This window comes from Drosophila takahashii, chromosome 2L (genome assembly GCF_030179915.1).
Source record: "Drosophila takahashii strain IR98-3 E-12201 chromosome 2L, DtakHiC1v2, whole genome shotgun sequence".
In the NCBI taxonomy this organism is placed as follows: domain Eukaryota; kingdom Metazoa; phylum Arthropoda; class Insecta; order Diptera; family Drosophilidae; genus Drosophila; species Drosophila takahashii.
In genome coordinates, this window is record NC_091678.1 from 1,118,150 (window position 1) to 1,145,091 (window position 26,942).

Sequence of the window (26,942 nt, forward strand, 5' to 3'; positions counted from 1 at the left end):
AGTGACGATTTTTCAAATTAGTGGATAGGATGAACTTGTAAAAATTATTTTATATTTAAATTATTAAATTTCAAAAAAGGACAGACGTTGTAATTTGAATATAAACACATCTGAATTTATAGTTATCTAAAATTTAAAATCTAAAATTACAACTTTCAAGTGACGATAATATTTAAAATTAATGGATAAGTCCATGGGGATATAATAATTGTTCTTAAATTCATAACAAAATGTATCTTGTAAATTGAGCTACAGATACACTATTACATGCATAAGCGTTATTACTTTTTTATACCTAACTTTATAATCTAGTAGATATCATTTAGGTACAATGAAGTACCTAATCATCGACGCGTTGGCGGCTATTTCCCTTCTTGATGAACTTCCTTTTGAACGTGGCAGGTGCACTGGCGGCCGTCTCCGCATCCAGACCGCCTATGGTCTTCTCCTTGAACCGCTTGGCCGGCGGTTCGGGTTCACTGGGAGCCGAAATCACGGGAGCGGCACTATAATAATCCGTTTGGGGCAGCTGCCAGTCAATAGGTTCGTCAGGTGCTCTATAAAGAAAAATATTATTAAGATATAACCCACTTAAGTCTGGTATATCCTAGCCCTACTTGACCACCACTGTCTGCCACTGTCCAATCTCCTTGGTGGCCGCCTCCTCCTCCGTTTTGAACGTCTGCCTTCGCTCCTCCTTTTGCTTCTTCTCTTTCAGATTGTCGGGTTTGCGAAAGACCTTCATCTTCTCGCGATTCACCCGCGCAACCTCCTCATCCGCGTTAGCCCGGAATTTGAGGGATTCCTGGGCCTGGGAGATCTCCTGCTGATCGATGGCCAGTTGATTGATGCGCTCGTACTCCTCGTAGGACAGATAGCCCTCCTTGGGGGGCTTCCAAACGGACTCGTTGGTCTTGACGTTCCAGTAGTAGGTGTGTCCCTCGTCCGACTTGCCCTCCACCCAGAGGGAAGCCTCCGGAGCGGCCGCCTCCGAGGCCACCTTGCCGGGAGCCACGCGCCTTTGGTCCTCCTCCTCATCGGAGAGTCCCTCCAAGCGCATGGGATCTATTTGGCGGGATCTTCCAGGGGCTACTCCTCCTGAAGAAGAGGAGGCGGATGAGGAGGCCGTGGCCCTCATCACCGTGTTGATCGACCTGGCCGTCATGTCGCCACGCGAATGGACATCCTGGGCATACGACTTCATGGCAGCCTCCTCCATTTTCCGGATATCCGCGTCCATTTTCTGGCGCTCCCGCTCCGCCTTCTCGCTGCTGCGACTGATGTCCGTGATCCTCTTGGCCACATTCAGCTTGTGCCGCTTGCCGCTCTCGTGGAAGGCGACGCTCTAGGGGATTGGGGGTCGTTAAAGTACTTAAATTCATGGATTCATCAACTCACCGCCTTGTTGTCGCTCAGCCAGCATTTACAAAAGTCGCAGAATTTGCGCTCGTTGGATTTCCAGAACTCCGTCCTAGGGGGATTTTTAATTATAAATGTTTTAGCTGGAAGTGTGTATAATGTTATTTAAACTTACATGTTGATTTGCTAGCTAAATTCGGTAATTTAGGAGAAAGAATATAAAATTGCATGCAATTGTAAATATAAACAATGTGTAGAGTTGCCACCTTGTTAAAGCATGAACAGTGCTCGTAGCTGAAATGGCAAAGCTGCTTTTTTCTAGCTAAATTTAAATATTTTTAAAATTTGAAGAACACACTGAATATTTCTTAAGTAATTTTAACCATGTGGCTTCATATCTTACGTTCTATATTTTTTTATTAAATTTCATAGGTTCTTTTCTGATCATTTTATTTAAATGTTTATCAAAAACTTTAATCAGAGTATTGTATTTGATTTTTAATCAAAAACTTTATTGTAATCAAAACCTTTCTTTGGAAAAATGTATTAATTTTATTAAAGTTATCATATCAAATTGATGTTTCGTTTTAAATAATTTTACCATTTATTTTTATGTATCTCATAACTATAGTTTGTTATCTAGCTTTTTCCCGCCACCCTGTCAGCTCTGTTGAGCTTAGACCTATCGGTAATCGACTTTAGTCACCTGGATCGGGGGAAACTTGGGGAGGGATTTGGTTTATGTTTTAAGTTTAGTCGCTCGCACGATTCCCCCAAAGCAAGTTGCTCCGTAATCCGTAAACCCCATTTCCGCACCACCAGACAAACATGGGCCAGACACGCGTAGCCACAACAACACCATCGCAATCTTCGGCGGCGACACTTTCCCCAGAAACGAGTGAGTAAAGCAAACCGGAGGAGGAGGAGGAGAAGGTCATGGTCAGGTCACCGATTCGCACACATTTCGCACCTGAGTCCGAAGTCTCCGGTGGTCTGGTTGCGTCTCACCTGGCTTGCATGCGATTTCACCAGACTTGGTTTCGTCACAGCTGGGTTTTAATTAATGAAAGCTTCATTAACCGATGGTTTCCTCTTTTTCCAGATGGCCAGGAGGAGGAGCAACTGCTGCTGGGCGAGGACAGCTGGGAGGAGTTCTCCATCGAGGTTCCATGGGGCACCGTTGAGGGTGAGTCATCCGGACGCCTGCTTCCTTATCACCAGCATCGGCCCATTCATGAGAAACTGACGTGATTTTTGTTGTGACGCAGTCACACAGAAAGAAAAACTATTTAAATAGTTGTAGTAGAATTCCAAAACTAGAAAAAAATTCAACAATATTTCCTAATTTTTTACTAGATGTTTTGGAACTCTATTGCAACTATTGTTAAATAAGGGATAATTATTTAACAATAGTTGCAATAGAGTTCCAAAACTCATAGGAAATGTAAGTTAAAAAATATTTATAATTTTTTTTTAAGTACCTTATCATTGTTAATGATACTATACTAAAATCCCTTGATAGTTTCAGTGGAATTCAATTTTTATTGTAAAAGAACTTTATCATTACTTAACTTTGAGTAACACTATAAGAAAAAGTCACCCTATTTAAAAGAATTCGTTCCATATGTTGGATAATAATATTTAAAAAAGATAAAAGGTTTTATTTTAGTTAAATTAAAGTTAGTTAAAGCTCAAAACCATTTTTTCTTGAATGTTAAACTTATGAAAGTTCGTTAATAATTTTTTTTTGATTTATGAAAAATTTTATATTGACAAAATTTGAGTTTTGGTAATTTTCCTCCCAGTGTTCTAATCGATTTTCCCCTTTTTTCAGGCAAATGGTGGGGTTCCAAGGAGCAGCAGCCCATCATCGCGCTGCACGGATGGCAGGACAACTGCGGCAGCTTCGACAGGCTGTGCCCGCTGCTGCCGGCGGACACATCCATCCTGGCCATCGATCTTCCAGGCCACGGCAAGTCCTCGCACTACCCGCAGGGCATGCAGTACTTCATCTTCTGGGATGGCATTTGCCTCATCCGTCGCATAGTGCGCAAGTACAATTGGAAGAACGTCAGCCTGCTGGGTCATTCGCTGGGAGGAGCTCTTACCTTCATGTATGCGGCCAGCTTTCCCACAGAGGTGAACAAGCTGATCAACATCGACATTGCGGGTCCCACGGTGCGCGGCACTGAGCGAATGGCTTTGGGGACAGGCAAGGCACTCGACAAGTTCCTGGACTACGAATCGCTGCCGGAGAGCAAGCAGCCGTGCTATTCGTACGACGAGATGATCAAACTGGTGCTGGACGCCTACGATGGCTCCGTGGACGAGCCCTCCGTGCGCGTGCTGATGAACCGCGGCATGCGGCACAATCCCAGCAAGGATGGCTATCTGTTTGCGAGGGATCTGCGGCTGAAGGTCAGCCTGCTGGGCATGTTTACCGCCGAGCAGACGTTGGCCTATGCCCGTCAGATTCGCTGCCAGGTGCTCAACATTCGGGGAACTCCCGGCATGAAGTTCGAGACGCCACAGGTCTATGCGGATGTGATTGCTGCGCTGCGGGAAAATGCCGAGAAAGTTGTGTACGTCGAGGTGCCCGGCACTCATCATCTTCACTTGGTCACCCCGGAACGAGTGGCGCCCCACATCAAACAGTTTCTGAAGGAAGCGTGAGATTCTTTCGAGGATTGATTAGGAAATTACTTAAGTAGATGGCTAGATAGAGAATACCGTATGTATATAGTTAGTATATTTCATCCCATATGTGATGTGTCAGTGAACAAAGGTATGTGCCCGATTTGCGTGGATCTAAATGTTATGGTAACACAATAAACACAAATTTATGACCAAACAAAATGCTGGCTTTTCGTCATAGCTTCCACCTTTGGCCACTTGGACTTTGGCCGGCGAGAAAGCTGTCTGGCACCATGCCATCAAAATGAATCTTTTTTTATGACCACTATTCTGTTTTGGGCAAGTCATTATGAAAATTAAATTCGCACCGCCAAAGCAAACACTTTTATTCAAGTGTTTGGCCAGTCATCATTAGAATTCATTTTGAGAAAGTTGTACAAGCCTCTTTTATAGCCGTAGATAGTGTCGCTGTAACTGTGTAGCTATCTGATATTTCTTTTTGATTTGCACCTTATCTTCTGTTGAGATTCAGACAGTTTATGGACCTTGGCATTAGAGGATAGATATTTTTTAAAGACCTTAAAGGGCGTGAAAGATATCAGCATATAATCAGTATCCGTTGCCAATTTTCATATCAGAAATTTGGATCGTCGCGACTTTTTTATCTAGTCAAAAAGGGGTTTTTAAATGAAATTATACCCGGAAGGTATTAGAAACCGGAAAAGGTTTCGTCTAGAAAATATATAGAAAGCGGATATTACAGCTTGATAATTTTCGGATGACTAAAATGGAAAAAGTGTGTATGCTAAAATTATTAAGTTCTTTAATGTTGGGCGTGTATCTAACATACATGTAAATGCTATTTTCCCTGAATCGATTTATCGCCAAAGGTTTATTTGCAAACATAATAAATCACGCAGAGATAAGCTATCGCTCATTCTATGTAATTACTTTCTCGTTTTAATGGTCATACAGATAAAATGGCATTGTTTACAAGCAACAAATTGTGCTCACATATGGAAGGGTTGGACTTTGTTTGTTTAGAGTTATTTATTTTCCCCTCAGGACCACAAAATAAATGTCATGTCAAATATTTAATAACATTTATTTAAAAACATGTAAACATGTTATTTTATTAAATTATTTTTATTATACCAAATTTTTTATGATAAATAGTTCATAATGCGGAAAGAAAAACTTTTAAAAATATTAAAAGTTACATTTTAATTATCTATATTTATTTTAAACACTTATTTGGTACAAGAATACATTTACATTACAAAATTCTTGGTACATTAATAACTATACAAACACTTTTTAAGGCACAATGTTCCATGGAGTAAATGTTCCTGCTTCGGGTATTTCAACCTACAAAAATTTAACAAAATTTATAATTAACTGTTCTTCCTATTTCAAACTTTTCTAGGGGAAAAAAACCTACCAAGTTGGTGAATTTATCCTGACAGGCCATTCGAATGCGAGCTGAGGTGGCAGGAGCCTCCAGAGGGAAGTCTCCACTCAGACCCTCATCTTCGCGAGCAGCTGCAATGGCCTCCTTGATGGCGAAGAAAACTGAAGATCCTATGAAGAGCGGGGGTTCCCCAACAGCCTGTTAAATATTTATGGTATAAGAAATTAATATAATAGTGATATCATATTTCTTTCTACAGAGAATTACCTTGGAGGAGTAGACAGCCCGAGGATTGGGCGCTCCTGTCAGTAGGCTGACATTGAACTCGCCGGGAATGTCCTCAAATCCCGGAACCTTATACATGCCGGGTCCTCTGGACATCAGCATTCCCTGCGGTGAATACACCAGCTCCTCGAGGGTAAACAATCCATAGCCCTGCATAAATGCCCCCTCGATCTGTCCAATGTCAATGGCCGGATTCAGACTGGATCCGATATCCATGACTATGTCCGTGCTGAGCACCTGATGGTCTCCAGTCAGGCAGTCGATCTCCACCACACTGATGCCCACACCATTGGTGAAGTAGCTAAAGGTTCGGGCATTCGGATTGCTTTCCGGATGATAGACGCCAATGTCCGGAATGGCGTAGAATCCGGTGGCCGAGAGACTGACCCGATCGAGATAGGCTTTCTTGATCCACTCCTTCCAGGTTTTATGAGGAAGTGCCTCCTTGATGGGAGCCAATCTCTGATTGAGCTTCTCGCAGGCATCCAGCACTGCCATCCCATTGAGATCCGATGCCAAACTAGCCGCCGTGGCCGAGGTATTCGGTACCTTATCCGTGGAAGCCTCCGCAATGTGAATGAGTTCGTGGGGAATTCCCAAAGCTCTAGCGACGCACTGAATCATCTTGGTATGCAGACCCTGTCCCATCTCAACGCCTCCATGGGACAATAAAACAGATCCATCAGCGTAAATGTGGATCAGGGCACCACCTTGATTTAAATGCAGGACCCCAAATGCAATGCCATATTTCGTGGGCACCACCGCCATTCCGCGTTTCCTCCAGCGATTCTCTCGATTAAATGCAGTGATCTCCTCGAGCTTCTTCTCGTACCTCGACTGCCTTAGGCAATCCTCCAGACATCGCTCGATGGGAAAGTGATCCAGTTGCTGACGGTAGTGGGTATAATCCCCTGTTTTGTAGAAGTTCAAGCGCATCACGTCCACCACATCGCGACCCACTATTCGGGCCACATCCCGGATGATGTGCTCGCCGGCGAACATACCCTGTGGTCCCCCGAAGCCACGGAAGGCCGTGTTCGAAGCCAGGTTCGTCTTGCAAAGCCGTCCCATCACTCGAACATTGGGTATCCTGTAGCAGTTCTCAAAGTGGAACATTGCACGCTCCAAAACCTGAAAAAAAAGGTTATGTTCATCAGAAGAATTCAACGAAAGACTTTTTTACTAGTATCATAAATAAATAAAGGATTAGGTTTGGTAATAAATTAATATTATTATTACTAATAATGTAAAAAAAATATAAAAAAATTTTATAAAAAAAATGTAAGAACAAAAAAAATGTTTTAATGCACATTTTTCGAAATTTTCTTTTATGTATAATTAGGTTTTTTCAAAACAAAAATTTGGCTAAAAACAAAATTTAAAAATTCCAACCACTTTAGAAGTTATGCACTAAATACATCTAATTTTGTTGGTCCAAATATTGATGTTGGGGCTGTTTGGTGCCACTGGAAGGACATTTGGGATCCTAAAGAGCGGTTAGGCCCGCAATTTGGCTGTTCTAGCTCTTAGGGTTTTCAATGTGGTCGTACTCTCTTAAAAATCGCTCTTTCCTTTAATAATCTTCAGAGATTAGTGATAGTTCTTCTAGCACTCACCGCAACGGAGACATCCAAGGAATATCCGGCGTTGCTGTAGCACTCGATGTCGCAGGCAGTGATCAGTCCCTCCTTTGAGAAGCCCACCTTGTACTTGAACAGGAAGGGATGGCGAGTGCCGGTAATGAGCATGTCCTCGTCTCGATCCAGCATGCAGCGCACAGGACGACCCATCCGATGGGCGACCAGGGCGACGGGAAGGGCCACGGAAATGGTTCGCGATTCCTTGCCCCCAAAACCGCCGCCCAAACGCTTCGTCCGACAAACGACTTTGTTTGCAGGAAGTGAGGTGACATTGGCCACCAGCTTCTGCACCTCCGTGGGATTCTGGGTGGAGCAGAAGAGTTCCAGCTCATCGGAATCTCGGGGAACAGCTAGTGCCGCATGGGTCTCCAGATAGAAGTGTTCCTGTCCGCCCATTCGACAGGTTCCCTCGTAGAGGTGATCTGCCTGGGTGAAGGCCTCCTCCACATTTCCCTGAATCAGAGGACGAGGATGCTGAGAAAAGAAGGACCTGTGCTTAATAGCCTCTTCGATGGTCAGAATAACTGGTTCCTCCAACTCCTGGTACTCCACCTTCACCATCCGAGCGGCTCTTTGGGCCAAGGTCTTGTTGTCGGCAGCTATGGCTCCAATCACCTGACCACAGCAACGAACTTCCCCGGCGGCAAAGACGTGCTCATCATGGGCCACCCTACCCACTTCATTCTCTTGGTCGTTTAAATCCTTGTGGCAGAAGAACCGATGGACTCCCTCCAAAGCCAGAGCCTCACTGGCATCCAGCTTGGTGATCTTAGCAAGTGGTTTTGAACTCAGGACCAAAGCTAAATAGACCTCCCCAGCCATGGCAGGTATATCATCTGTGTAGATCGCTTCTCCGGTGACCTGTTTCAAGGCAGCTGCATGAACTTGAGGTCTTCCAATGGGATCGCAGATGGCTTGTTCACTGGAGACGCACTCGAAGATTTGAGCACTCTTCAGGTTTGATGGAAAATGGAATCTCTCCCCTCCACTTTGCTCTTTAGTTGGCAGGGAATCACCCAGGTTACCCAACTTTTGGCTAATGACCAGGAAAGCCTTGAAGAACAGGCTAACCAGCAAAGCTCGACGATAGGCGATCATTCCACCAGGAGCAGAGGCATCGAGGGGTAACTCCTTGGAAAGACTCTCTATCACTTTCTCCATTAATTGGTGATTCCACTGCTGATTAATCATCAATTGAGAGGTTATAGGAGCCATAACTGTGGTGGGAGCCATTCCACCAAAGGCCATTGAAATCTCCGAAACTATATTGGTATTCTCCTGAAACCTCACATTTATGGCAGCATTTACGATGGCTATGTCATCCGATCTTCTTCTAGACTGTTTAAAAGCCACCATGTACTCATCTTTACAAGTTTTCTTCAAGAAGATTCCGAGAAGAGCCTCATGATCTTCAATAACACTCCTTCGGTAGGAAGTAAAAAATCCATTATCCATTTTGACCTTCCTCCTTTGAATCTCTCCACTGGAAGAAACACTAGCCACCTCCAACTGACTTCCTGCTGCCAAAAGCAAGGGATTCACATCGGAAATGGGACTTCCGGTCATAATGTTTCCACCCAAGCAGGCGACATTACGGATCTGCTTGCCGGCAAAGTGATGAAGCATCTCCACTGAGCATTGGAACAATCTGGTTTCCGATTCAGGCAGCTCTTCAATTCTCTTCCTTAGATGAGCATCGATTTCAGACAAACTCACTGCGGCACCAAAGTAGATACCATCCTGGCAGTCCCTAATCTCCAGCAGATCCTTCACCTGACTCGGGTTAATGAGGTGTGGGTAGAGCATATGCTTGAACTTTATCTCCACGCCCACTTCCGTGTTGCCCACGATTAGTTTAGCACCCGGATGCTTTGCCTTCAGTTGGAGGAGCTCTTTGAGATTGGTGGGACGATACCAGGTAACTCGCTCCGAACGAAAGATCAAGTTCTGCTTATCGAGGAAGTCACTCAACTGAAGTTCCGGCGGAAAAATGGGTTCCTGGCTGGGATCCAAAGGCTGGAAGTTACTAGCCTCGAAGAGCTTATCATTTTCGCTAGAAAATGTCTTGACCTTGCAGCATTTATCGCCCATTCCGCATTGAAATTCTTTAGTAAAAGTCTTGTAGCCCTCGAGAATGGGTCGATAGCCAGTGCAGCGGCATAGATTGCCCTGGAAAGTCATCTCCAAATCCCGCATAGAGGGTTTCTCAGCATTCCGGAGGAGAGCGTACATGGACATGACCATGCCCGGCGAACAGAAGCCACACTGAGATCCATGCGCTTTGGCCAGACGCTCCTGGACAGGATGCAATCGGGTCCTGGTGCTCCCAATTCCCTCCACCGTGGTCACCGCACATCCGTGGAGGGAACAAACTGGAGTAAGACAGGCGTTGACCGCCAGGTGGAGGATTCTATTGGCACGACGATCCAGGCGGGACACCATCACAGTGCAGGCGCCACATCCGCCCTCCGCACATCCCAACTTGGTGCCACACAGCCTCAGTTTTTCCCGCAAATAAGTGAGGAGCGTAAATTCCGGATCGGGATTATTTTCGGTTACCTGGAAAGCAGATAGGTAGTTATACCATATTTACTACGAAGTATATCAAAATACCTTTTTCCCGTTCACAAAAAACACCAACACCGAGTTCATGATTTTAAAATTTATATCAGAGGACCAAGAATCTCACGCGATCGTCGAATACAAATTACCAAATCCACGCACTGTCAGATGATGTTATATATCCTCCATATATCTTATCTATGTATATATCCAAAAATATATATCTAGAGAGATCTATAATAAAAAATCGCAAAATCCCAAGGTCGAGACCCCACACGAACAACCACTTCACACTAAATCAGCTGTCTTTATTATCTTTATAAACAAGAAGAGAAATTGTTTTTAATGGGTTAACGATAACGGTTCCTTTTTCTATTGCTGTGGCAACACTATTAACTCAGGTATCTCTGACAGTCACAATCAATTTCAAACTACCTGGCAACACCTGCTAACGTCCAAAACAAATTACCGTTGCATGGCAACTCGTTTGTTTAGGTTTCTGTTTACAAATCCCTTTTGAAGGACGAACAATGGACCTCATCAAGGAGATTAATGACAAATACCTCGCCCTCGAGGCGGAGGTTGATCAGAAATTGGAGAAAGTGTGGGTTGTACTTATGCTATAGGAAAATTGTAAGATTATATAGAGATGGGTTTCCCTATAGACAAGCTGAGGAACTGAAACTGGAGCAGCAGAACGAAAAGCTGGCTGAGACTTCTACCACCGCTGTTCCGAGGGTTTTGTCCTATGAAGAAGCTCTTTTACGAAATACCAACACTTTAAAGGTAATTTTTTCCTATAAATAGGGTATGATATGATAAGCATGATATTTTCAGGCACTGGAAATAGCAAAAGCCCGCCTGAGATCACGTTCCACGTATTCCCCCGTAGAGAAACTCCTTCAAAAGGCCCTGCAAAATTACCGAAGGGAACTAGAGAGTCTGGAGGAGGTCGGTGATAAGAGGGAAGAAAAGGGAAACCCACACGAAGAGGAGGACAACCTGTACGATCTGGTCATGCAGAATGTGATCGAGGCCAAAAAGCAGCAGACCACCGATCTATAGGATATTTCCCTGGAACTCCAGCCAAACCATACCATACCATCTAGATGTATATATTGTGTACAAGTGCGACATTGTCAAGCTGAATAAACACGCTCTAAATGTACACATTTGCTGGAAATTGAATTGAGAATGGGAATGCCGGGGTAAAAAGAAATAAATGGGCTGTGTGCTCACTTTCTGTTCCCACTTCAAACAATGATCGAAATGGGAGCAAACACTGGATGACGAAATGGAACCGAAACGAGCCACCTTGTTGCCATCCCAATCATCTAAGTGCCCGATCGACTCCGTGTTCTCACCCCATCGACGTTATCACTTGAGGTAAAAAACACAATACATATCTGCCAAGGCGAGAAGATATCTCCCCACAGAGTTAACATCACAGCAAACACATTTACCTTAATTAGTTGGCCATTTGTATAACCACTTGGACATCCTCAAATCGGACCAAAGCAAACACTCCCAGGAAGCCCTGGCAATCAACTTTAGTTATAAATCAATTAATGACACTCCGTCTCGTGCGAACATCAAAGAAAATGATGGCTTTTCTCGGCATGTTCGCTGTCTTCTGATAAAGTCGCTAGGGGCGATAAGGAAGGTGGGGCGAAACGGACAGGCTCCAGCAAATATAGAGTCGAAGTTGTCACTTGTCAGAGGCACATAAAAAAGTACAGTTGGGGTCAAAATAGTAGAACTCAAGATGCAACTAAGAGAATTATGTTGATAACTTAAGATTTGATTATTATATAATATCTAAGATTTGATTGTTAAGTATAATTCAACAATTACAACTAATAAAAAAAGGTCAAAACAAAAAAAAAAGTTTTTTCTTTCCATTAAATAATAAATTATTTGTAAAATTTGTTTTTTTTTCAACTCCATTGTTAAATATAGTAAAACCTCTTATTAACTATTTTTGATATTATATAAAATTTCTACTCATGCTATATTTGAAATAAAGACTTCCTATTTCCGCAACCTTTTATAACTAAGAAAGTTTTTTCTTACATTACTAAGCAGAACTAGAACTCTAAATATTCTTCAAAGATGTTGATATTCTATTAGAATAAAACTGATGATTAAGCATTTGCACAACCAGAAGCGCAATTATTAAAAAGAAAATATATACAAAAATCTATAGTAATGCCCGTGACTGTGGGGTGGTTTTAATGGATGCGCCTGACGGGTTCGCAGGTAAAGGGGGCAGTCGGGAACCCTCACCTGTTCACACTACCTGGTACTGATAACGCCAGCCACGACAGAATCTATTGAGACAAATTGTGGGGCGACATTTCCATTTCCACTGGCATTTCCATTTCCATTTCATTTTCTTTTCTTTTCAGCCTTTCAGCTACGTTGACAGTCGCGTTTAATGGCCAATACAAAGGTGTGTGTGTGCGCTATGCTATCTACAAAATATCACCCACTTTCTGCTCCAGTTCAATATTTCATATTTATTTGTTTTCCGTTTCTGTTTTTTTTCGGCTCTCTCTCTCTATCGCTCCTTTGCAGTCGCACAGTTGTACACCTGTACAGGTGAGATATGGGTAGCGATCGACGATACTATACTATACTGCTTCGTGGGCCCCGATTCTTCATCGGGAGCTGGCATTTTAAACTTCACCGTCAAATCCGACGTTTCAGTTACGTTCCGAAACGCGACAAGAGCATATATAGTGCCGATCCGAAACGATCCGATTCCTGTCGAAGAAAAAAAAGATATGGTGTTATATATAGTGCATATAGTAGTGCCTACGTGGAGTGGTTAATAGTATCCCTTTGGGGCAGCGAATTACTTGGGCCAAGGGGATGCAAACTGTGATCGCAAGAAGTTTGTTCGTTTGGCTTAAGTTATTTTCATGTCCGATTTAAAGGCCACGTGTTGAAGTTAGGAATGGTTTTCTATATGGTGCAATGTGTATCTTGAGGAAGTGCGGTTACCAATGGATATCTCAAGTGAAATAATGAGTTGGCATATCCTAAATGGGTACGTCATCAGGTGAGGATCGGCGATAAGCGCTTCTTCGAACCACTATCAATCCGAAATGGTTCCTTCACTGATCTTAAGTGATGATAAAACCTGGCACTGATACCAAAGAGCGGCGTGATTCGCTCCGCCCCCAAAAAGCAGACGCCACCTCAAGTGGTGAAGCCGGTTGATTAAAAATCGAATCGTTATATTCGGCTTCCGTTTGGGTTTCGGATTCGGTTTGGGGTGTTCGGGTTTTGGAATCGACTCTACTTGGTGCGCTGGCATAATGGTTAGTTCTCTCGGGGGCCGTAAACCCATTATCACTATATTGGTTGTACGATTTGCGGATCCGTTCGCCAGACCCGACCGTAAAATCTGATTTCTGTAGACGTGTCGTCGCTCGCTTTAAACCGATTCGATACGGCTGGGGAAAAAAGTGCTCCAGACTTGGGGACGAGATAAGAATTCTGGAGAGGCACGGAGAGAAAAACTAGAACGATATGTTGGTCAATTTAAAGATTTAATATTGTATCAAGAGGATATGGATATAAAACAGAAAAGAAAAATTATAAAAAATATAATAATGTATGGATTTTTATAGTTTTACATCTTATTGAAATTAATTATTGAATAATGTGATCATTATCATAGGTTTTAAAAAAATATGATCATAAGGGATATTTTTGAATGGAATTTCTGATAGTTTTACATCCTTTTGATATAAAGTTAATAACATGATCATAAATTATTTATTTTTTCTGTGCATTGTGGGGTTAAAAAAGGGTTTCTAAGGGCTTCTAACGTGGCACTCTATAAGGCAACAATTTAACCGAAGCCGAAACTGAAACTGATAATTGTGCAACGTACACAAACCTTGCTCGCATTGGCCCACTTGCTTTCGGGTTATCAGTTGGAGTGACAAGCGGAAATTAAAGTTGAAATCGACACGATTACTTCATTAGTTCTGTTTGAAAAGGCGCTGAACAAGTGGGCGTGTGAGCCAATTGGTGGGCGGGGTCAGAGGTCAGAGGCAGGAGTTGACAAGGTCACCAAAGGATGTTTATATTGGGCTGTCGGAATGCCAATTGATGGATTGGATTGTCAGTGGCCATAACTAACCAATTAGCGATTTGCCATTTGCCATTCGTAGCAGGCAAAGCCAGGCACATCTTTGGGTAGTTGGAAAATGGGGGTTCGGGTGGGTTGGGAGGTTCCAAGGTGAAACGCAATCAGAAATAAGTGAGCCCAGCCAAGTCGAGTTAGGCTGAAGACTTGGACCCAATTCGTTCAGGTGCAAGCGACAGAAACATTTAAGGAAACATAGACAAACAGAGGCCACGTATTCCAAGGGGGGAGTACAGTAAGGCCTCTAATAACTAAACACTTTTGGGAGAATCTTCAAAGAAGTTAACTAAAGTCTCTGTTATTCATTTTAGATATTAGTATAATATCGTTTAAACTCTACCTAAAATGTACTAAAGTTGGGACAGTATTAGACATTAGTCATCTTTTTTTTTTTTTTTTTTTTTTTTTTAATTTAATTATCTAATTAATCTTAATATATTTTGTATACTTCTCTAAAGGGCTTATAGAGGACCTTTCACTGTTCCAGGATGAGTGGAGCCCCGAGGAGATGTCATTGGTTTGGACGTGGACGAAAGCGAAAGGTGTAGACGCAGACAGAGACGGAGACAGAACTTCAGCGAATATGCCAAGGTACGTCAAAAGAAATGAATTACCCGGACTGGAATCTCCGGGGGAGGAGTTTCTGGGGGGCAGGGAGCTACTGGAAAAGTGCTCCAGGTGGAGGAGAGCCCAAAGCTCAGCCCCCAAGTCGCACTTTACTGCAAATGCAAAAACTTTAGACAGGGAATCAATTGTTGTTACCTTGTTTTATTTCGCCCAAGACACGCAACAACAATGGAAGCCGTCAAAAGGGAGAGGCTAAGATGGAGAACACGGCTATGTAATTTCTTGAAACGAATAGGATTATACAAAACATTATATTGAGAGCTTGATATTATATATACGAGGTATATATCCTTCTTTATCTATAAGGCATACATAGATAATTATAAATCGAAATATCCAGCTACTTTTTAGATTTTTGTGGTTTTATTATCGGTAGTTTACTATAGGCGTATTACATTTTATGACCCTTCATTTATTTATTGATAAAAAGTGGATTGAGTTGGGATCATAAATATTTTACCCTCATAAAATGATATTAAATGTTGTTTTAATGATATTCCAAAAATGTGTTTTAAGTATAAATTTAATTTTTTCCGTATTGGAAGGATTCTATATTATCTTTTAACTTTCTTAATTTTTTTCAACCAGTTTTTGAGTTACCGGGGATCATAACTGTTTTAATTTAATTTTCATATTTTTCACTGTAAATTAATTTTAGTACAGTTTTTTTCGCTCAGTGCCGCGAGTAACTAGCAACAAATGGGCAGTCGGCAGTTGGGGGCGTGACAGCAACCGTGAAAAGAACTCGAGGATGACAGTTATGGGTTACAAAGGCAAGGATTGAATCAAATAAATAAACGCGCAAGGTTCTCGTCATGGAGCTCCGCTGGGTCTTTTAGTGGGTCGGATATTCAGATTCGAACGGGGGGTTGCCCGGGGATTTATATGGGATTCGATTGAACGGGTTGGGCTTCGGAATGGGATTGGGGGTAACCTTACCACGTCCATGTCAAGTTTGCATGCGGCTGCAGGTAATTCCTCATTTCACCCGCCTTTACATAATCACAACAAATGAACGAGGAAAGGCGACGGATGGCGAATCTATTAGCATAAGGGCGCATAAAACGGCGACGTGGGATTCGGATAGGCTGGATTCCAACAAGGATACGGATACGGATTCAGTTGCAGTGGAACCGTGGAGCCGCGATGAACGTTTGGAAAGCTAAGGTTTTAACTGAAGTTCCCTTCGGGCATGTTCTCATCGTCAGTGGGCGTGTCAAGCCTCATCCGAATAAGTAAAGGCATTTTTGTTTTGGGTTCTCGGTACTCTAGGATAATAATATTAATAACATATTTATAAACCATCTGTCTTCTTAAAAATACCATAATCTTCATCAAAAAAGTTCAACATAATAAAAAAAGCTTTATAAAAATTACTAAATTCCTAAATATTAAACATGATAATATAATGGTCAAACTAAACCAATTAAGATATAATGCATTTATAAATAACCGATTATTGAGAAACCAATCAAATTGGACGGCAAATATAAGTGGCTAACGATAAACAAATATTTCTATAAAAAAGCAATAAACCGCAATTTCTGGTATTCAGCAATTTTGTTTTATAAAGTTTATAAAAAAAAAAAAAATTTAAATATTTTAAGGTGACAAAATACTAGAGTACCGAATATCGAACGATAAATAAATATTTCTATGAGAAAATAAAGCAATAAATCGCGATTTCTGATACTCCAAAATTTTGATAAGTTCATAAATAAAAAAAAAATTTTTTAAATAATTTAAGGTGACAAAATAATAGAGAGTTCCGAAGTACCTAGACAAAGTTTTTTAATCGAATATTTCTATAATAAATTTTACTAATCCCACTCTACTTGCGGACAGAATTTCCCTAGATCTCACGGACAATGTGAACGCTTCGAACGAGAGCGAAACGGTGTTCCTGAAGATCGAGGCCAACTTCCGTGAGGGCCAGATCATCCGCAGCATGTTCCAGCCGGGCGAGGGATGGCAGCAGGAGGAGATCTCGAAGAACTGGAAGTGCGATGGCCCCAAGAATCCCCTACAGCCGGGTCAGAGTTTCACCTTCCGGGTGGCAGTGCTCCAGCGATGCTTCGAGATCTATGTGAACGATCAGCTGTACGGATCCTTTGAGTTCGTCAGGTTCCCCAAGCAAATCAACTATGTGCGGGCCTACGGGGACTTTGAGAAGATCACGCAGTTCCATCATCGTATGCTCTTCCCACTCGTCTTCCCGAGAACTCTCATGTGTCCGGATAAGGTGGCCTTCCAAAGCGATGTGCCCAGACGCTATGAAACGGGAACGGTGGTAGCCATGGAGTGCATCGCCAAGGGGCCACCGACCACGGAGTTCTCTATCTGCTTCCAGTGCAACGATACCGGGAGAACTGTGCTCCGCTTCCACGTGAACTTTGATCGTACGACGGTTTCACGCAGTTACCAGCGGGAAGATAACAGGTAGAACCTATATAGAATGTCATACACACAAAAAAAACATGTTCCCGTAAAATCGATGTAAAATTCATATCGACTTTACATGAAATACTCTTTTCGACCAGGTCGAAATTACCTAGCCACATATCAAATTAAAATTGATCTTAAATAATGTAAGATCTATCTACGTTTCATATCGATTTTTTTTGGGTATACAAAATAATCAATCTATTGATTAATCTAAAATCTTAATTAATTCCCATCGATTTATTTTCAGCTTTGCCATAAGTGACGAAGAAACCGAGGGCGAATTTCCGTTTGTGCGCGGAAAACTCTTCAAGATCGCCTTTGGACTGGGGGATCGTGCCTTTCTGATCGCCGTGAACGGTCAGTACTTCACCTACTACAACTTCCCCGGACGTCCCTTCTCCATTTCTACCCTAAAGTGCTTCACCAATGAGGTCGGAGATTTCGCCGTGAGGAGCATGGAATACCACTCCGATTCGCCGCTTCTGTCGCGCGTGGAAAAGCTATCCATCATTTAATCGAAAGTGGTAGCTTCCCAGATCTATTCGAATTTTCGTAGAATGCTCTTTGTTCAATCGTTGGCTTTGATCACTACAGCACCAGTTAACTTTCTCTTGTGAGCATCCGAATAAAGCAAAGCAGCTCGTCAAATCTATAGTTTATAACTTGATTATTATAACCCAGAAATATTCTCTAGATATCTCTGAAATCGATCACAATCAAGGGATCCTTTGGATATAATTTTATTAAAACAAATTATTGCCGTCGCCTCCCCTTCTTCTTCGTCGTCGTCTTGATCACTTAGGTTAGTCTTAAGGTTAGTTCTAGTTATCGGAGCTAATCGGATCAGGATTAGCCTCCTAGACGGGACTGCTGATTTATGTGTCTCTCTCTAAAATGCTAGATTCTCACTACGGAATATGTGTGTGTATATGTATATGGTTTGGATGGATCTTGGATAGATCTTAGATCCTAGAAGTAGCGGAACTCGCCCTTCTTGCCCAGATGCTTGCTGCGCATCATGTCGGTGGGGTCCGGTGATCGCTGCTCCATGCCGGGATTATCCTGTTTGTGTTTTAAACTATTAATGAAAGGGAATTCCAGGGATTCCAAGGACTACTCACCCCTCCGCGCGATTTGCTGCCCGAGATTGGAGGACCCGGCTGCGACTGCTGTTGTTGCCCGTAGAACTGGGCTCCATCGCCATCGCCAAAGTTAAAGGGGGTGACAATAGTGTGCGGCACGTGGGCCACCTGGCCACGCATATTGCGCGCCTTCCACCACTTTCGGGTGTCGTCCAGGATCTAGGGGATGGAATAGAGGATTAGGACTGCACATAAAACAAGAAAGGAAGCTTATCTACCCTTGCAGATCATTACTATTAATTTACAAATCGCAAAAATGTTAAATTTCCTATTATGTTGATATTATTTTTTCTATTCAAAATTCGGAAATATTAAAAAAATGTCATATCAGAGTAGAACAGAATACAATAAAAACCAAAAAAGCTACAATTTATTTCCTATTATTTTTCCATTAATTTTTCAATCGTTCATATGGCAGCTATATGATATAGTCATCGGATTTTTTTAAAAATTTAATCCGAAGTTCAGAAATATGTTAATAACATTATTCCCAAAAGTAGAACGTAAGATATTTCTAAAAACACCGAAGCTAGAATTTTTTAATATTTTTCCGATTATTCCTATGGGAGCTAAAGGATATAGTTGTCCGATCTGACCGGTCCCGACTTATATACTACCTGCAATAAAAAGAAGCCTTTTGGGAAAGCTTCAACCCGATAGCTTCAAAACTGAGAGACTAATTCGCGTATAAACGGACGGACAGACGGACAGACGAACGGACAGACGGACAATGGTATAAGAATGTTCAATTATATACCTCCAAATATTCGCCTCGCATCACGCTGAGTTCCTTGTCATTGTTGGCGGTGCGCGGATAGGTGACCAGCACTATCTTCGCTCCCGTCGCCTGCAAATCCTCCAGCCAGGACTCTAGCATCTGGTCGTCGCTGACATTCGGTGGACCGCCAACACCACCTCCCCTTCCGCCGCCCAACTCAGAGGAGGGACCTGGCCCTGCTCCACCGCCGTAACCATTGCCTCCGCGCGATTCCCGCGTGTGGAGATTCTGCAGACCAGCTGTGATGGCGCTGAGGGTGGGTCCAGCTCCAGGTCCATGGGCATGGTTATGACCATGCCCCGCTGCTCCTCCGCCGCCCCCACCGCCCCTGCCCTCAATCGAGTCGAAGGAGAGCTCGCTGCGGGTATTAAAGTCAGAGGCGCTGATGGCTCCCCCGCGATCCCGATCGTTGCCATGGTGGATGGTGTACTTCTCGATGCCCATGGCCATGTTCATTCCGTTCCCCGAGTCGTAGTCATCGTATCCACCTCTTCCATTCAGACCCGATCCCGCCTGGACCTCCAGTCGCCGCTTGCTGCTGACATGGGCGGGCGGGGAGTTCGGTGGCGGTTCCAGCTCATCGTTGATCAAGTAGTCCGGTGACCAGCCGTCGAGGAACACCGGGTGGTACGAGCCCACGTCGTCCTTCCACTGATCCCGCGGTATAACCCAGGCATCCCCGAGGGAGCGCCACAGCTCCGTCTCCTTGCTGGTCACACAGTTAATGAGCAGGTTTATGGCCTCCCGGGTGAGCAGGGGATTCACCACGCGCGCCGGCAGCTGCGACTCGTAGTAGGTGTCGCTGGAGGCCTCCACAATCAGTGCGAGCGGCGTGAAGAGGAAGTGCACCAGCTCGGGGGCATTCGGGTCGTGGATGTGCGCCTTCAGCTTGGCCAGCAGGTTAAACGACAGCTTAAACTTGGCGAAAATGTCCACAAACTCCTTCTCGTGCGGCGGTCGTGTCCGCAGCGTGAGCAGCCCCTCGCCGGGATCCCTCTTCTTGGACTTTCGATTGCGACGGCGACGCTCCAGTTCCCGCGAAGCGGCAGCCGCATGCTGCAGCCGGGCAATGAACTTCTCGATGTCGTCGAAACAGTGATTCAGCACGGCCACATCCCGCTCGTACTTTTCGCTTGACGTGGAGCTGGTCTCATCGCGTTCCCCAGCTCCACCGCCTCCAATCCCTCCATGCTCCGAGTCCGTCTCCCCGCCAATGTGGGCCACATCCACATCGGCGACACCCACGCCCGCTCGCATTCCGTACTGCTCCATGCTGCTCCTTTGGTGCATCTGGTGGTGGTGGCTCTCGTTTCTCGACTCCCGATCTCGATCCCGATCCCGCTCCCTTTCGCGCTCCGATCGCTGCTCCCTGTGCTGCTGCTGGTGCAGCTCCACGCGACTGTGCGAGGACGACGAGGAGGTCTTGCTCATCATCATGGCCATGCTGGAGGCGCCTCCGCCTCCTCCTCCTCCTCCCGACTGTGTGGGCGTGGCACCGCGCTGCTGCGTGATCATCTTGCCGCTGCGCAGCTGCTTCAAGTCCTCGACCAGGTGAACGGCGGACACGCTTTGTGACTGCAAAGGGAAAACAAAGAATTAGAATCAATTAAGGTACTCTTTTTTTTTAAAGATTTGAATAAAAATTATGTTTATCTCATTTTAGATTATTTATTTAATAAATTTTAATACAAAATATCAAGTTGATATGTTTGAATCATAAATTGTGTATTGATATAAAATAAGGTAGAATTGATCCTATTTAATTGTTTTGACATGGTAAGGATCATATAAACTATTTTAAGAACTTGTGAGTATATGATCTAAGATATTCAAAATAAAAATCAGAAATAATAATTATTTTCGGTACCTGGCTATTTTTATCACTAAGTAGCATATTTTGAGCGACATTCTCACAAAGCTTAAATTATCAGAATTTAATTTACTGTGATTAAATGCATGTCACCATTATTAATTTACTGTGATTAAACGCATGTCACCATTAATTAACTTTGTCTTGATTAAATATATGACCAGCGAGCAGTGACAATCTTTAATCAAGTTTTCATTGAGGTATAAAAATAACATCAATGTTTAACAGAGATTAATCGTTTTGCAAAGAAGCTACTGTAATGGCACATTTAAATAATTTGAACTGGAAATCTGAATGCAAAAGGGCTTAGAAAGTTTATAGTGTTTATATACTAATATCTATAACCTAGATAATCTTTAATCTATTTTCTAAGTACTTCTTATATTCTTGTATCTTCTTAGAAACAAATTCTATCAATTTTAGAATTCGTTCCTCTTACCTAATTATTAAGGTTTAAAAAAAGTTCTTGAAATCGAGAAAACCCTATTTTGGTTGTGAGAATCTGATATTGAAACAATCTAGGCAGTTTTATTTCCAAGTGTATCTTGCTCACCTGGAATATGTGCATCTCGGAGCGGGAACCTCCGCCTCCGGACACGATAAAGACCAGAATGTTGTTGTACAGCTCCATGGCGTCATTGGAGGTGAAGGCGGTGGGCTCCTGGACCAACGAGGCGGGGAATCTTTCGATGATGTTCTGAAAGAAAACAAAGAACATGAATTCCAAAGACCCAAGAGATCGTAAAAGCCAATCCCCCGACTTACCCCCGTTTCGTAGTCCATGATAAGCACCCACTGGTAGTCCAGACAGAGCTGCATCTTCTGCGACCAAATCCCAGTGGTCTTCTCCAGCTGCAGGAGGCGACGCATTCCGTCCGCCGGATAGACAATGCCCGACTCCTTGTTCACCGTGAAGGTGGCCAGGTGTTCCAGCAGGTAGGTGGGCTTGTCGTGCAAGTCGCTCTCCATCCGCTCCCGCTCCTCGCCGCCTCCACTGCGATCATCTCCGGAATAGTCTCCTCCTCCGCCGCCGCCTCCATGGGCACCGCCACCTCTCAAGCTTCCACTGCTATTGCCGGCACTGCCGCCTCCATTCGAATGGTGGTTCACCATGGTGTCGCCCGATCCCCAATCAGGCTTCTTTCGACGCCTGAAACTCCGTCTGAAATTAAACAATATTAATAAAAATATTATTATTTTTAGTTTTCATTCTTATACAAACTAAAATGTTTTGAGAATTTCAATGACCAAATTATTAATTCCATAGGAATAAATATTAATTACCGTTTAATCGATGACGCAATTCTGTTAAACATTTATAAAAATTTCTATGGTAAAAAATTCAGATGCCTTTTCTACTCCTTTTAAATCTATTCTTTTTTATAAAAAAAAAAATTTTGGAAAGAAATATTTTTTAATATTTATTAATATTCTTATGACATTTATATTACAAAGGTTGATAAGAATACTTTGGGTAAACTGGTAAATGAGTGTTTGCTAAAAACATGTTTAACTTGAATACAATAGAATGGAATCGAATTTTCATAATATCGCAAACTGCCTAATAAGAGTTCCTCATTGACACAAGACTTTCAGGGGTGTGGTACCCCATAGAAGTCTTCGTTCCCAATTTGGTCCCTCAAGATCTTGGAGTTTCCCATGAACAAGTGTTTGCCGGATATAATAATAGATCTTAAAATATGTGTTAAATAATTATTTTGTATTTATTTTCGTGCAGCTGAGTTTCAATTGGCCCCCTGCATCTCAAGACCCCCTGAAGCCCCAAAATCCCTCTAAACCCCTTCGGATATTGCGCAGCCAATCCAATCTCTGACTCAGACCGCATTCCACACAGCCACTAGCGTTATAACACACATACTCTCCAAAACGATCCGCACATGGCCGCAATTATTCTCAAACTTTAACATTTCGTTGTTGGCTTGGATCAGCATTGGAATTCAAAAATCGCGACTTCCCCTGGTTCTCCTCCTAACTGATTGTATCCACTTTGACTGCACAGAAAACAATATTAAGATTGTTTTGAAGGTCTGGTAGAAATATATCTTAACTTTGATTTAATGGTAATAAATAGTAATCTTTTAAAAGGATTTAATGGTAATAAATAGTAATCTTTTAAAAGGTCAACCGCTTGAAAATTATTTTATAACATTAAAGCCCAATGGTATTTACAAGTAAACCAACTAAATATTTTGAGTCACTTACTGGAATTATTTTTATTTTTACAATTAAAGCTAGTTTATCATTTTATGTTATCTAATAACTTTTGCGGTTTCTATATACCGCGGAAAAGATAAGAAAGCTAAAATAGGAATATTTTTAATGTCATTCCTCATCATGTTTTTAAGCTTTAAAATAATAAAACTTTTTGTAAAAGATTCTTATAGAAAATATCTGGCTAAAAACTATCTTGATTTATTTCTGTGCAGTAAATAAACACACCTGCAAAAAGCACACACATACAAAAACACATGAAACTGAGATTTGCAAACACACTTTTACTAGCTCCTTCTCTTTCTAACAGACACACCAGACACTATATCTCAACCGCTCCCTCGACTCAAGTGACAGCAACAACTTTTCCGCTGTTTTAGGCTGGGCTCAGACGCTGACTGCGCAGTCAACGCTGGCAGCGCTGTCGCATACCAATCTACACTGAGAAGAAATCAGCTCGATACCAAATTGATCTTTATAATGATCCTTAAAATTAAAATATTCAGAAAACGCTTTCAATAGAATCCGTAGGAAAATATAGTTTTGAAAATTTGTAACATCTAATTATAAAATATGAATTATAGCTTTAAGAAATATCATTAAACTCTTAAATTTTGTTCAGTGTACTCATCTACCAAGGGTGCAGGGTCAACGAGCGAGGGGGAAGGTGGTTTTTTGTGTACTTGCAACAGGTGAAAGAGAAAATTGTGGTGGGGGTCAGCCAGAGTGCACTATCTCCACACGATCTGGCCCAAAATGAAATCGCAGTAAACAAACAAGACGAAATGCAAATAAAAATAAAAAAAAAGAAAACATTGACCCACTACACCCCTGGAAATGTTTATTGTTTTTGTTATGTTGCGCCGCTGTGTTATATTTTCTGTGTTTTATTTTGGCGTTTTAGTCTTTTGTACGAGCCCCGAATTGCATCACACTTGTGGAATTTGACAGATTTGTGTTTTCGCTTTTTATTTTATATTTTACAGCAGCTTAGAGGCCACTGACGAAACGCGATAAACATTATCGCACTTGAATAAATGCGAAACTGTAGGGCTTGCATAAATCCAGCTTTGGGAAAAGTACCAGGTTTAGTGATTAAATCAGCGAAATAACATTTAAAAGTTTCAGTTTTAATAAAAAAAAAAATATATATATATATATATATAATATAATATGTTCCATGTAAAACTAATGTAACAAATCAGATCTATGTATATTAACAAAAATTTCTTATAGATGGAGAAAAATGTTAATCACTTATACGCACTGTTGCCTTTTATCATGTTGATTTCAATCAAACTTATATTTCTTCTCATTATTTTTCTAACAACTATTTCAACATAATTAAAAAGTTAATTTCTATGAAATCTTTAAGACCATTGTTCTCAAATATTTTTAAAAACCTTAAATAAACGGAAAACATGGATTTATTTAATAACCTTTGTAAGGTAAAAAGGAATCCACGTATTCCTTAACAAAAGCTATTTTAAAGTTCTTATTTTAAATACTACATGACTTCCATTGAGGTGAAGATAATTAATTGCGCCCTGATAAGCATGAGATGGGAATTAATGTCTCAAATAACTTAGACAGCGTGGATTTAGATAAAAAGGCGGCGGGCGGTTCACTTGAGTTATTTTTTTTATCTCGCATACTTTTTGGTTTACGAAGCAAATGGCAAAACAACAAATAACAATAGTTGTTTTTGCTGTTCTTTGGGTGGAAACCAGCTTGGGGGGTTGGGGGGTGGTGGGAGGGGGATGGCGAGACATCGACACCCCGATCCACACACTATTGCCGTCCCCCTCGCGCGCATGCGTGGCAGGTAAACTGACGTCGTCTGTCTCTAGATGTTTCTGTGTGTGTGTGCGGCTTGAAAAGGTATTTGTCCCCGTGTCTCCCTCCCTCCGGCAAACACCCACCCCCTCTCCCCTCCCCTTGCCTGTTGCTGCAACTTTAGTTTTTGACCGACCGCATTTTTTAAGCTTTCTTTTCCACCTGTTTTCCGTTTTCCTCTCTCACTTTGTGCTGTTGATATTTCACGAGTCTCTCTCACACACACACTCATCCACGCCTCTAAGCCGCACTCACACAGGTGAGGCTTCACAGTAATGTGCGTGCGTGGATATACAGGGGTCACTCGAAAAAGGGGATTTAAGGTAATAAAATATTTAATTTTATTATTAACATTTTCTAAAGAACATAATTTTTTAAACGTTTTAAGAAACGATAAATATTGCATAATTAATTTCGAGGAACTTCAAGGGTCTGATGGAATGAAAAATTTTAAAATATTACAGCTAGCACGAATCATTTGGAGATAATTATAAAACCTTTTTTGAAACCTTTTAAATGTATCCAAACATCAAAATCAGTTTTTCAAGTCATTACCCTCTTTATTGTATTAAGTTCACTTATCGAGTGTTCACTATTTACAGGTAGCACTGTATGTACAAAAAGTGGGAGCGGCGGCAGGTTTCGTATTGATTTTTAATGCTTTTGTTCAATTCATTCACTAATTCACAGACACAGGCTCAATTCGCCATGTACACTATTCTAATTGACCGCATTTTCCGGCGATATGTATACGAATATCTATTCCCTTTACACACACACTCGCGGCCCAGGTATCGATATCTCGTTAGCATTTCGATATCATCCTCTCACCTGGCACATTCTTTTTCTAATTAGCACGAATCCGAATCTCTGTCACGTTCGCCTGGCATTTTAACTGGTTTTTCGGTTATATTTTCGGTTTTTGACTTTAGTTTGGCAGTCGTTGCGACTGCGATCACTGGAGCATTGTTTTAATTTTAGTTTCAAACATTAAAGGTAACTGTAGTTCAGCACTTAATCCGCTCTTCTTCTTCCTCCGTCTCTTCTTCCACCTCCTTTTTACCTGTCTTCGCCGTTCGCTGCGTCCTTTTCTAGCAGCCGTCGCCTTTGGTGTAATGCTTTCTCGCTCCCCTTCGATTTTTATTTTTAAGACGGCTTTCTTTCGCTCCGTTCTTTTTGATTCTCACAAACCGTTTTTCTTTTTCCTTTTGTTGTTGTTTTTGTCGCTTGTGGAAAATAAACGTACAAATAACAATAACCCCGCAACTCGCTTGTTGTTGTTGTTGTGGCTTTTCAGTCACCGTCTTTTTTTTGCTTTTGTCAAACGCACGCGAGCGTCATCCGCTTCCTAAGCGCGTTTATACATGTCAGTCGGTACCTCAAATCGTACTAACTTGGCTCATTCGGTTACCTTTCAGGTGTTTGGATTGTGTAGTTTCAAGCCCACTTGTTGAGAGAGAGAGCGGGAGCGGGAGAGAGAGAGCGAGAGAGGGAGCGGGAGAGAGATCTCTCTTTACAACGGCGGGCAAAGTAATAGCCTCAAAAATAATGTCACTTTATTATCCTAATTTAAAAATGAATATAAAGTATATTAAAATGTTATATTATATGTTATTATTATTAAATCTTTTAAATACAAAAATATGAAATATCAAAGTGATAACTAGACATAGTATTTTAGGTTAAATCGTTTTTTTAATTCAATTTTAAGACATTTTTTATCGTATACCTTTTTATTTTTCATAAAATCAAAATTTGATTCAAGCCCAGCCTAATTTCGGTTTTATGTACAAAATAATAAACAAATTAATTGTGAATTAAAATCGTATTTAAAAAAGATTTTACCTAAAATCCGATGTCTAGTAATTGTGTCCATTTTATATTTCCATTAAATTTATAGATTTTAAATATCAAATGTGATTTTAAAAAATTTAAAATGTATATTATAAACCGATCGGA

The 26,942-nt window shown here is 41.9% G+C and overlaps 6 protein-coding genes and 1 long non-coding RNA gene across 13 annotated transcripts; 3 read left to right on the forward strand and 4 right to left on the reverse strand.

Moving 5' to 3' along the window:
• Positions 1-129: 129 nt before the first annotated feature.
• Positions 130-1,623, reverse strand: LOC108067111 (WW domain-binding protein 4). Its single transcript, XM_070215586.1, has 4 exons — positions 1,535-1,623; positions 1,399-1,471; positions 618-1,345; positions 130-557 (listed from the first exon to the last, which is right to left on the reverse strand). Coding segments are annotated over exons 1-4 (1,020 nt in total). The 5' UTR covers positions 1,537-1,623; the 3' UTR covers positions 130-340.
• Positions 1,624-2,056: 433 nt separating this feature from the next.
• kraken (serine hydrolase like 2 kraken) lies at positions 2,057-4,215 on the forward strand. The gene is made up of 3 exons (XM_017156071.3): positions 2,057-2,257; positions 2,462-2,545; positions 3,194-4,215. The coding sequence occupies exons 1-3, from the start codon at positions 2,188-2,190 to the stop codon at positions 4,030-4,032; spliced, it is 993 nt and encodes a 330-aa protein (XP_017011560.2). The 5' UTR covers positions 2,057-2,187; the 3' UTR covers positions 4,033-4,215.
• Positions 4,216-5,209: 994 nt separating this feature from the next.
• LOC108067151 (xanthine dehydrogenase-like) lies at positions 5,210-10,208 on the reverse strand. Its single transcript, XM_017156047.3, has 5 exons — positions 9,943-10,208; positions 7,306-9,888; positions 5,672-6,820; positions 5,435-5,602; positions 5,210-5,361 (listed from the first exon to the last, which is right to left on the reverse strand). Exons 1-5 carry the CDS (start codon positions 9,979-9,981, stop codon positions 5,311-5,313), a joined length of 3,990 nt encoding a protein of 1,329 aa, XP_017011536.2. The 5' UTR covers positions 9,982-10,208; the 3' UTR covers positions 5,210-5,310.
• A 111-nt stretch (positions 10,209-10,319) lies between these two features.
• Positions 10,320-11,049, forward strand: LOC108067117 (uncharacterized). Its single transcript, XM_017155958.3, has 3 exons — positions 10,320-10,495; positions 10,557-10,677; positions 10,729-11,049. The coding sequence occupies exons 1-3, from the start codon at positions 10,422-10,424 to the stop codon at positions 10,954-10,956; spliced, it is 423 nt and encodes a 140-aa protein (XP_017011447.2). The 5' UTR covers positions 10,320-10,421; the 3' UTR covers positions 10,957-11,049.
• Positions 11,050-12,301: 1,252 nt separating this feature from the next.
• LOC138911868 (uncharacterized) lies at positions 12,302-13,036 on the reverse strand. The gene is made up of 2 exons (XR_011417503.1): positions 12,898-13,036; positions 12,302-12,657 (listed from the first exon to the last, which is right to left on the reverse strand). It is a non-coding gene; the product is annotated as an uncharacterized lncRNA (long non-coding RNA).
• Positions 12,308-17,759, forward strand: LOC108067138 (32 kDa beta-galactoside-binding lectin). 6 transcript variants are annotated; one of them, XM_070211447.1, is made up of 5 exons: positions 13,348-13,430; positions 14,512-14,644; positions 14,836-15,915; positions 16,526-17,119; positions 17,373-17,759. In XM_070211447.1, the coding sequence occupies exons 3-5, from the start codon at positions 15,827-15,829 to the stop codon at positions 17,638-17,640; spliced, it is 951 nt and encodes a 316-aa protein (XP_070067548.1). In that variant the 5' UTR covers positions 13,348-13,430; positions 14,512-14,644; positions 14,836-15,826; the 3' UTR covers positions 17,641-17,759. The 6 variants fall into 6 exon arrangements, with proteins under 6 accessions (XP_070067537.1, XP_070067529.1, XP_070067548.1 ...); XM_017156030.3 differs by lacking the exon at positions 13,348-13,430 and adding an exon at positions 13,817-13,923; XM_070211436.1 differs by lacking the exons at positions 13,348-13,430; positions 14,836-15,915 and adding an exon at positions 12,308-12,343 and having other exon boundaries at positions 14,541-14,644.
• A 90-nt stretch (positions 17,760-17,849) lies between these two features.
• Positions 17,850-26,370, reverse strand: aru (arouser). 2 transcript variants are annotated; one of them, XM_017156029.3, is made up of 6 exons: positions 26,047-26,370; positions 21,681-22,077; positions 21,469-21,612; positions 19,025-20,620; positions 18,247-18,426; positions 17,850-18,187 (listed from the first exon to the last, which is right to left on the reverse strand). In XM_017156029.3, exons 2-6 carry the CDS (start codon positions 22,026-22,028, stop codon positions 18,095-18,097), a joined length of 2,361 nt encoding a protein of 786 aa, XP_017011518.2. In that variant the 5' UTR covers positions 22,029-22,077; positions 26,047-26,370; the 3' UTR covers positions 17,850-18,094. The 2 variants fall into 2 exon arrangements, with proteins under 2 accessions (XP_017011518.2, XP_070067519.1); XM_070211418.1 differs by lacking the exon at positions 26,047-26,370 and adding an exon at positions 25,815-25,952.
• Between the last annotated feature and the right edge of the window lie 572 nt (positions 26,371-26,942).

Bases quoted from the DNA above. Each gene is read 5' to 3' on its own strand.
- LOC108067111 (XM_070215586.1), bottom strand. The intron at 1,346-1,398 runs GTGAGTTGATGA...CCAATCCCCTAG, and splicing joins GGCTGAGCGACAACAAGGCG to AGCGTCGCCTTCCACGAGAG. The intron at 558-617 runs GTAGGGCTAGGA...TTTTCTTTATAG, and splicing joins TGGCAGACAGTGGTGGTCAA to AGCACCTGACGAACCTATTG.
- kraken (XM_017156071.3), top strand. From the start codon at position 2,188: ATGGGCCAGACACGCGTAGCCACAACAACACCATCGCAATCTTCGGCG. The intron at 2,258-2,461 runs GTGAGTAAAGCA...CTCTTTTTCCAG, and splicing joins GACACTTTCCCCAGAAACGA to ATGGCCAGGAGGAGGAGCAA. The intron at 2,546-3,193 runs GTGAGTCATCCG...CCCTTTTTTCAG, and splicing joins TCCATGGGGCACCGTTGAGG to GCAAATGGTGGGGTTCCAAG.
- LOC108067151 (XM_017156047.3), bottom strand. From the start codon at position 9,981: ATGAACTCGGTGTTGGTGTTTTTTGTGAACGGGAAAAAG. The intron at 9,889-9,942 runs GTATTTTGATAT...TCTGCTTTCCAG, and splicing joins TTTTTGTGAACGGGAAAAAG to GTAACCGAAAATAATCCCGA. The intron at 5,603-5,671 runs GTAATTCTCTGT...AATATTTAACAG, and splicing joins GGGCTGTCTACTCCTCCAAG to GCTGTTGGGGAACCCCCGCT.
- LOC108067117 (XM_017155958.3), top strand. From the start codon at position 10,422: ATGGACCTCATCAAGGAGATTAATGACAAATACCTCGCCCTCGAGGCG. The intron at 10,496-10,556 runs GTGGGTTGTACT...GTTTCCCTATAG, and splicing joins GATCAGAAATTGGAGAAAGT to ACAAGCTGAGGAACTGAAAC. The intron at 10,678-10,728 runs GTAATTTTTTCC...TGATATTTTCAG, and splicing joins GAAATACCAACACTTTAAAG to GCACTGGAAATAGCAAAAGC.
- LOC108067138 (XM_070211428.1), top strand. The intron at 14,645-16,525 runs GTACGTCAAAAG...ACTTGCGGACAG, and splicing joins ACTTCAGCGAATATGCCAAG to AATTTCCCTAGATCTCACGG. The intron at 17,120-17,372 runs GTAGAACCTATA...ATTTATTTTCAG, and splicing joins TACCAGCGGGAAGATAACAG to CTTTGCCATAAGTGACGAAG.
- aru (XM_017156029.3), bottom strand. From the start codon at position 22,028: ATGGTGAACCACCATTCGAATGGAGGCGGCAGTGCCGGCAATAGCAGT. The intron at 20,621-21,468 runs GTGAGCAAGATA...TTCCCTTTGCAG, and splicing joins CCGAGATGCACATATTCCAG to TCACAAAGCGTGTCCGCCGT. The intron at 18,427-19,024 runs GTATATAATTGA...TCCATCCCCTAG, and splicing joins TGCGAGGCGAATATTTGGAG to ATCCTGGACGACACCCGAAA.